This window comes from Nicotiana tabacum, chromosome 10 (assembly GCF_000715075.1).
Source record: "Nicotiana tabacum cultivar K326 chromosome 10, ASM71507v2, whole genome shotgun sequence".
Classification (NCBI taxonomy): domain Eukaryota; kingdom Viridiplantae; phylum Streptophyta; class Magnoliopsida; order Solanales; family Solanaceae; genus Nicotiana; species Nicotiana tabacum.
In genome coordinates, this window is record NC_134089.1 from 153,026,112 (window position 1) to 153,035,737 (window position 9,626).

General features: G+C 31.5%; 1 protein-coding gene across 1 annotated transcript; it reads left to right on the plus strand.

The window, feature by feature from the left end:
* The first annotated feature begins 291 nt into the window (after positions 1-291).
* LOC107769114 (uncharacterized) lies at positions 292-807 on the plus strand. The gene has a single exon (XM_016588298.2). It carries the CDS (start codon positions 292-294, stop codon positions 805-807), a length of 516 nt encoding a protein of 171 aa, XP_016443784.1.
* The last annotated feature ends 8,819 nt before the right edge of the window (positions 808-9,626 follow it).

A 9,626-nucleotide genomic window follows, 5' to 3' on the forward strand; every position in this document is an offset into this window, starting at 1 on the left:
TTAGTTGTCAACTCACTCTTTTATCATCTTGCTCCTCTTCATATGATCATTTCATATAATACTTCTTTTTATTTCCACATTTTTCTTCCTTTCTTTTTTCTGTTACGTTCCTCGACAAAAAACACCGTCTTTTCCTTCTTTATTTTGTCTTCTTATTCCTCTATCTCATAACACACACACACACAAGAGAAGCAAGCCGATAAAAAGAAGAAAATCGCATTATAATCAGTGTAAAAACACTACTAATTTGCAGGACAGAGGTGGTGATTTCAAGAATCAGAAGTAAGAATAATGGACGGTGAAGATAGGCCGAGGACAATGTGGAGAAACTTGAAAGAACGGTTGGGATTCACTGGGCTAGCCTGCTGTGGGTCCACTTGGAACCTGAGAATATCGGACATGACGATAAGAGAAGAAGAAGAAGCAGAGGAGGCCCAAATACAGGCCCAATTATTTGGTGAAGAAGAGCCCATGATCGTGGCCCATCAAGGGAGCGTGAACCTTGCTACAGCTCTGGCGGCAGAGCGTCGATTCCGGAGCGTGGGTGCCACGGCGAAACTGAAGACGTTGATGAGGTTGTTTGAGGAAACAGACGGAGGAGATGAGAAGAGGAGTCTTAAGTTGTCCAGTAAAGAAGGAGGTGGAGTTGATGAGATGTGCTGCGTGTGCATGGAGAGGAATAAAGGCGCGGCGTTTATTCCCTGCGGACATACCTACTGTAGGGTTTGCTCCAGAGAGGTGTGGTTGAACAGAGGCTTGTGTCCGCTTTGTAACCGTTCCATTAATGAGATTCTCAATATTTTCTGAGATTTGTCTCTCATTGTTTGTCATTTTACTTCAATTTCTATAGGTTTTCATTTTCATCATTTTGATTTTGATTTTCTTCTTGGTTGATTCAAAGAGGAGTTATGTCTTCACTCCTTTTCATTGTTTAGGAATTTTTGTGTAGGAAAATTCTTACCGGAAACAAGTGAAGTGAAGAAATGAAAAGAATTTAACAGCAAGTTGTTAAAAAAAAAGTGCTTCTTGCATTTAATTAATCTTGCATTCAATATCCAAAAGAGGACTTTATATTTTGGCAGCTTGATTTGTAACGATTCGATCAATCGTTTTGCTTGATAGATCCCCATTCCCTATTTAACACTTCTCGTATGCGCTTTTACTGTTTTATAACTTGTAGGGATGGTTGGTTTGGTTTTAGAAGAATTCTGGTCGAATTTGAAGCACTTAGTTCCATAATAGTGGCATAAGGCAGCCAAGTTTGTGTTAGAAAAATAATTTGATAACTCAAAAAGAAATATTTTAAATCATGTCTAGATTCATTCTTTTAATGAGGTCTTTATTATATTAATATTTTGAATATATTTCTTTAATGTTTGTAACTTATAACTATCAAGTTTGATTTCAGTTTCTACAAATTAAAACTGACCATTAAATAGCTATTATGGGATTCTTTATATTAGTTTTGAAAAAGTCAAATTTTTATATAGCCATAGATTTGGACATTATATATTTATGTGTTTTCATTTTCTAAGTAGAGTGAAAAAGGTTAAAAACTTTTCTTCCCTTTTCTTTGGTGCTGGGTTTTCTTCCCATAAACCTTATTGTTTCTGCTCCTAGTTATACTAGAAGAGTTTGTTGAATCCTGGGGGATACGCCTAATATTATTCATCTCGGTGTGCGCGAAATATCCTTAAGGACAGTGTCTTTGACACGCCTCAAGCTAAATCTTTTATTCTCCATAATCATCCAATTTTTTCAACAATCTTAAAGATATTTCCACATTTTTTTATGGAGAATAGAATTTGATGTTGTCCAAGTTATTGTTTTAATTCTGAAAATGGAACCTACACTTCAAGTTTGCACAATGGTCTTATGGAGAATACCACGCTTTATTGAAATTATTTTTGTGAGCAACGAAATGTTAATCAAGTTGCTATTTCAATTTTGTGCATTATCGCATTATGGAGGGTAAATTGCACCACAAAATTAAGGTACGCTTTTTATAGTATTTAAATGCGTCTAAGCCTACAAAAATGTAGACTTTTATTGTTATCTATTTTTTAAAATCTTGAAATCTCTAAGATAGTGGGTTTAAATTTATTCTTCAATTTCAATAAATTCGAGTTTTGAATTTGGTGTTACAAATAAAAGCACGATTGATTTCCATACCCAAGTCGTATAAGTTCTTTGTTAATTCTATGAGAATAAAAGAGTGAATAATTTACTATACATGATAATCATTCGATGTCAAAAAGAATTTGAAAGATCTTTTTTATGAAAGGAAAGATGATGATTAATGTGTTAATTTTATAAAACTCCTCCGTATTAGTATGATAGAAATAATAGATAAGATAAGATCTCTGTGTTCTTGTGACTTATTTGGTGAAGCTATATCATTAGCTTGTTATTTATAAAATGGTGGAACTCTTTATGAGTTGTGAAAATATTATCTATTTAACTTGAAATTTTCGAAAATGTGGGGGACCATGGTGTCCTGAGTTATCTAGCTTGATCCTAAGAAGAGAAAAAAATAGAAAAACTGTTTATTAAAATTATAACATTGAAGCCTTACAAAAATGAGATTTTTGTGGAAAAAATTTATATTGGAAGATCAAAAGTATGTTGTATTTTTGGCTCTGAAAAGTTATTTCATTACGGATTTCTTAGTCATTTGGGTGATGAAGAAATCATTGAATTATGATCGGCTTTCTATTGATTTGAGATATTTCTGTAGAAATTAAAGTTGCTTCTGTATTTAGAGAAAATTTTCTTTGGTACTTGACTACGGAAGATACAAAAAGAAACTAAATTCTTATGTGTTGAAAGATGTTTCAAAAGGCACTTGTACAGAAGTTAAGTTTTTCATTTGAGATGACTTTATGCTTTATTTGAGAAATACTATAAGTTAGTATTTTGTATGTGAATTTTCCACTGTATTAGAAAGATACAATGACGATATTGAATCTCTGACTCAGATGAGAGAAAACTAGCTAGATGTTGTGTGATCACCTTTGGTGGGTGTTATGTTATTAAAATTGTGTGGCAGTGAAGCTGATTAAGCAACCTATTGGCGTGTATTCCACTAGGAATTAAACCGACAATATTTGTGTCGATGAATTGGGATTGCCAAGGTGCAATAGCCATTGTAAGAAAATAAATCTTTCAATGGGAAAAGTAGACACATTTTTTTAAGATATAATGTTATAAAGCAGTTGCTTAGAGATGAGAATATTTTATACATATTATGTGTAGTCAAAAGAGGATGTGACCGATCCTTTGACTTATAAGTGAAATATCTAGGGGTTGAGACTTTTGCCAATTTGAGATGTATCAACAATGATGGTAACCCAACTTATGTGATTGGAGATCCCATGAAGTAGGTTCATATGGGTAATAACAAGTCATTAGTTGATCAATTGTGCACTATTAAATTATGTCTCTTCCTATGGTGTGTGTATATAGTGCAAGACTGCAAGGAATATGAGGCAGAGTTATTAAACTCTTAATCCAATAATCCATAGCCTTTTATAGGTGGTGTATTGCGCTGCAGAATATGCTTGATGGATGGACCAATATGAGTGTGGAGTAGGGCCGCTCTTATGAAATTTATGGCAAAAAGTTTCTAGAGCACTCATGAAAACCAAGCGAGCGCATGGCCTATTAGCGCAAAATCGCGATAAACAGCAAAGTGTGTGCGGGTGTAATGTGATAGATAAGACACTAAACTTACAAAAGAATTCTTGGTTTATAAAAGTTTTGAACTTCACCAATTGTTCTGAAAGTTTAATCTTATTTTATCTAGGTCTGGTTCATAGTCCAAGAGACACCAGATTCGATGCATTATGCTCATTTGTGAAAACCCAGTGAAACCTTTTATTTTACTTTAATGCTTATATTCTTTTTGAGTTATGTGAGGGATTGTTAGAAAAATAATTTGATAACTTAAAAGGAAATATTCAAAATCATGTCTAGATTCATTCTATTAATAGGGTCTTTATTACGTTAAATATTTTGAATATATTTCGTTAATGTTTGTAACTGATTACTATCAAGTTTGATTTCAGTTTCTACAAATTAAAACTAACCATTAAATAGCTATTATGAGATTCTTTATATTAGTTTTGAAAAAGTCAAATTTTTATATAGCCATAATGGATGATGGTAACGTTTTTTTTTCATTATTTGGACGTTACCATCAGATTTGGACATTACCATCAGATAGTCCATTTGTTTTCGACTATATATATTTATGTGTTTTCATCTTCTAAGTAGAGTAAAAAAGCTTAAAAACTTTTCTTCCCTATTCTTTAGTACTGGGTTTTCTTCCCATAAACCTTTGTTATTTCTGCTCCTAGTTATACTAGAAGAGCTTGTTGAATCCTGGGAGATACGCCTAATATTATTTATCTTGTTGTGGGCGAAATATCCTTAAGGAGAGTGTATTTGACACGCCTCAAGCTAAACTTTTTATTCTCCATAATCATCCAATTTTTCCAACAATATTAAGGATATTTCCACATTTTTTATGGAAAATAGAATTTGATATTGTCCAAGTTATTATTCTAATTCTGAAAATTGAACCTACACTTCAAGTTAGCACAATGGTCTTATGGAGAATACCACTCTTTATTGAAATTATTTTTGTGAGCAACGAAATGTTAATCAAGTTGCTATTTCAATTTTGTGCATTATCGCATTATGGAGGGTAAATTGCACCACAAAATTAAGGTCCGCTTTTTATAGTATTTAAATGCGTCTAAGCCTACAAAAATGTAGACTTTTATTGTTATCTATTTTTTAAAATCTTGAAAGCACTAAGATAGTGGGTTTAAATTTATTCTTTAATTTCAATAAATTCGAGTTTTGAATTTGGTATTACAAATAAAATCACGATTGATTTCTATACCCAAGTCGTATAAGTTCTTTGTTAATTCTATGAGAATAAAAGAGTGAATAATTTACTATACATGATAATCATTCATGTAAAAAAGAATTCGATAGATCTTTTTTATGAAAGGGAAGATGATGATTAATGTGTTAATTTTATAAAACTCCTCCGTATTAGCATGATAGAAATAATAGATAAAATAAGATCTCCGCGTTCTTGTGACTTATTTGGTGAAGCTATATCATTAGTTTGTTATTTATAAAATGGTGGAACTCTTTATGAGTTGTGAAAATATTATCTCCTTAAATTATAATTTTCGAAAATGTGGGAGATCATGGTGTCCTGAGTTATATAGCTTGATCCTTAGACGAGAAAAAAAATTAGAAAAACTGTTTATTAAAATTATAACATTGAAGCCTTACAAAAATGAGATTTTTTGTGGAAAAATATTATATTGGAAGATCAAAAGTATGTTGTATTTTTGGCTCTGAAAAGTTATTGCATTACGGATTTCTTAGTCATTTGGGTGATGAAGAAATCATTGAATTATGATCCGCTTTCTAGTGATTTGAGATATTTCTGTAGAAATTAAAGTTGATTCTGTATTTAAAAAAATTTCTTTGGTACTTGACTACGGAAGATACAAAAAGAAACTAAATTCTTTTGTGTTGAAAGATGTTTCAAAAGGCACTTGTACAGAAGTTAAGTTTTATTTCATTTGAGATGACTTTATGCTTTATTTGAGAAATACTATAAGTTAGTATTTTATATGTGAATTTTCCACTGTATTAGAAAGATGCAATGATGATATTGAATCTCTGATTCAGATGAGAAAAAACTAGCTAGTTGTTGTGCGATCACCTTTGGTGGGTGTTATGTTATTAAAATTGCCTGGTAGTGAAGCTAATTAAGCAACCTATTGGCGTGTATTCTACTAGGAATTAAACCGACAATATTTGTCGATGAATTGGGATTGCCAAGGTGCAATAGCCATTGTAAGAAAATAAATCTTTCAATGGGAAAAGCAGACACATTTTTTTAAGATATAATGTCATAAAGTAATTGCTTAGAGATGAGAATTTTTTATACATATTATATTTAGTCAAAAGAGGATTTGGCCGATCCTTTGACTTATAAGTGAAACATCGAGGGGTTGAGGCTTTTGCCAATTTGAGATGTATCAACAATGATAGTAATCCAACCTATGTGATTGGAGATCCCATGAAGTAGGTTCATATGGGTAATAAACAAGTCATTGGTTGATCAATTGTGCACTATTAAATTATGTCTCTTTCTATGGTGTGTGTATATAGTGCAAGACTGCAAGGAATATGAGGCTGAGTTATTAAACTCTTAATCCAATAATCCATAGCCTTTTATAGGTGGTGTATTGTGCTGCAGAATACACTTGATGGATGGACCTATATGAGTGTGGAGTGGGGCCGCTTCTATAAAATTTATGGCAAAAAGTTTCTAGAGCACTCATGAAAACCAGGCACGCGCATGGCCTATTAGCGCAAAACCGCGATAAACAGCAAAGTGTGTGCGGGTATAATGTGATAGATAAGACACTAAACTTACAAACGAATTCTTGGTTCGTATAAGTTTTGAACTTCACCAATTGCTCTGCAAGTTTAATCTTATTTTATCTAGGTCTGGTTCATAGTCCAAGAGACACCAGATTCGATGCATTATGCTCATTTGTGAAAACACAGTGAAACCTTTTATTTACTTTAATGTTTATATTCTCTTTGAGTTATGTGGGGGGTTGTTAGGAAAATAATATGATAACTCAAAAAGAAATATTCAAAATCATGTCTAGATTCATTCTTTTAATGGGGCCTTTATTACATTGAATATTTTGAATATATTTTTTTAATGTTTGTAACTGATAACTATCAAGTTTGATTTCAATTTCTACATATTAAAACTGACCATTAAATAACTATTATGAGATTGTTTATATTAATTTTGAAGAGGTCAAATTTTTATATAGCCATAATGGATGCTGGTAACGTTTTTTTTTTTTCATTATTTGGACTTGACCATCAGATTTGGACATTACCATCAGATAGTCCATTTGTTTTCGACTATATATATTTATGTGTTTTCATCTTCTAAGTAGAGTGAAAAGGGTTAAAAACTTTTCTTTCCTTTTCTTTAGTGCTGGGTTTTCTTCCCATAAACCTTTGTTGTTTCTGCTCCTAGTTATACTAGAAGAGCTTGTTGAATCCTGAGAGATACGCCTAATATTATTCATCTCGTTGTGGGCGAAATATCCTTAAGGACAGTATCTTTGACACGCCTCAAGCTAAACCTTTTATTCTCAATAATCATCTAATTTTTCCAACAATCTTGAGGATATTTCCACATTTTTTTATGGAGAATAGAATTTGATGATGTCCAAGTTATTGTTCTAAATCTGAAAATGAAACCTATACTTCAAGTTTGCACAATGGTCTTATGGAGAATACCACTCTTTATTGAAATTATTTTTGTGAGCAACGAAATGCCTATTTCAATTTTGTGCATTATCGCATTATGGAGGGTAAATTGTACCACAAAATTAAGGTCCACTTTTTATAGTATTTAAATGCGTCTAAGCCTACAAAAATGTAGACTTTTATTGTTATCTATTTTTTAAAATCTTAAAAGCTCTAAGATAGTGGGTTTAAATTTATTCTTCAGTTTCAATAAATTCGAGTTTTGAATTTGGTGTTACAAATAAAAGCACGATTGATTTCATACCCAAGTCGTATAAGTTCTTTGTTAATTCTATGAGAATAAAAAAGTGAATAATTTACTATACATGATAATCATTCATGTCAAAAAGAATTTGATAGATCTTTTTATGAAAGGGAAGATGATGATTAATGTGTTAATTTTATAAAACTCCTCCGTATTAGTATGATAGAAATAATAGATAAGATAAGATTTCCGTGTTCTTGTGACTTATTTGGTGAAGCTATATCATTAGCTTGTTATTTATAAAATGGTGAAATGCTTTATGAGTTGTGAAAATATTATCTTCTTAACTTAAAATTTTCGAAAATGTGGGGGATCATGGTGTCCTGAGTTATATAGCTTGATCCTTAGAAGAGAAAAAAAAATAGAAAAAATGTTTTTTAAAATTATAACATTGAAGCCTTACAAAAATGAGATTTTTTGTGGAAAAACTTTATATTGGAAGATCAAAAGTATGTTATATTTTTTGCTCTGAAAAGTTATTTCATTACGGATTTCTTAGTCATCTGGGTGATGAAGAAATCATTGAATTATGATCCGCTTTCTATTGATTTGAGATATTTCTATAGAAATTAAAGTTTCTTCTATATTTAGAAAATTTTCTTTGGTACTTGACTACGGAAGATACAAAAAGAAACTAAATTCTTATGTGTTGAAAGATGTTTCAAAAGGCACTTGTACAGAAGTTAAATTTTATTTCATTTGAGATGACTTTATGCTTTATTTGAGGAATACTATAAGTTAGTATTTTGTATGTGAATTTTCCATTGTATTAGAAAGATGCAGTGATGATATTGAATCTCTGATTCAGATGAGAAAAAACTAGCTAGTTGTTGAGTATCACCTTTGGTGGGGTGTTATGTTATTAAAATTGCCTGGCAGTGAAGCTGATTAAGCAACCTATTAGCGTGTATTCTACTAGGAATTAAACCGACAATATTTGTGTCGATGAATTGGGATTGCCAAGGTGCAATATCCATTGTAAGAAAATAAATTTGTCAATGGGAAAAGTGGACACATTTTTTTAAGATATAATATCATAAAGCAATTGCTTAGATATGAGAATTTTTATACATATTATGTGTAGTCAAAAGAGGATGTGGCCGATCCTTTGACTTATAAGTGAAACATCGAGGGGTTGAGGCTTTTGCCAATTTGAGATGTATCAACAATGATGGTAACCCGACCTATGTGATTGGAGATCCCATGAAGTAGGTTCATATGGATAATAACAAGTCATTAGATGATCAACTGTGCACTATTAAATTATGTCTCTTCCTATGGTGTGTGTGTATATAGTGCAAGACTGCAAGGAATATGAGGCTGAGTTATTTAACTCTTAATCGAATAATCCATAGCCTTTTATAGGTGGTGTATTGCACTGCAGAATACACTTGATGGATGGAACTATATGAGTGCGGAGTGGGGCCGCTCCTATGAAATTTATGGCAAAAAGTTTCTAGAGCACTCATAAAAACCAGGCGCGCGCATGGCCTATTAGCGCAAAATCGCGATAAACAGCAATGTGTGTGCGAGTATAATATGATAGATAAGACACTAAACTTACAAAAAAATTCTTGGTTCATAAAAGTTTTGAATTTCACCAATTGTTCTGTAAGTTTAATCTTATTTTATCTAGGTCTGGTTCATAGTCCAACAGACATCAGATTCGATGCATTATACTCATTTGTGAAAACCAAGTGAAACCTTTTATTTTACTTTAATGCTTATATTATTTTTGAGTTATGTGGGGGATTGTTAGAAAAATAATTTGATAACTTAAAAGGAAATATTCAAAATCATGTCTAGATTCATTCTATTAATAGGGTCTTTATTACGTTAAATATTTTGAATATAGTTTGTTAATGTTTGTAACTGATAACTATCAAGTTTGATTTCAATTTCTACAAATTAAAACTGACCATTAAATAACTCTTATGAGATTTTTTATATTAGTTTTGAAAAAATCAAATTTTTATATAGCCATAAT

Bases quoted from the DNA above. Each gene is read 5' to 3' on its own strand.
- LOC107769114 (XM_016588298.2), top strand. From the start codon at position 292: ATGGACGGTGAAGATAGGCCGAGGACAATGTGGAGAAACTTGAAAGAA.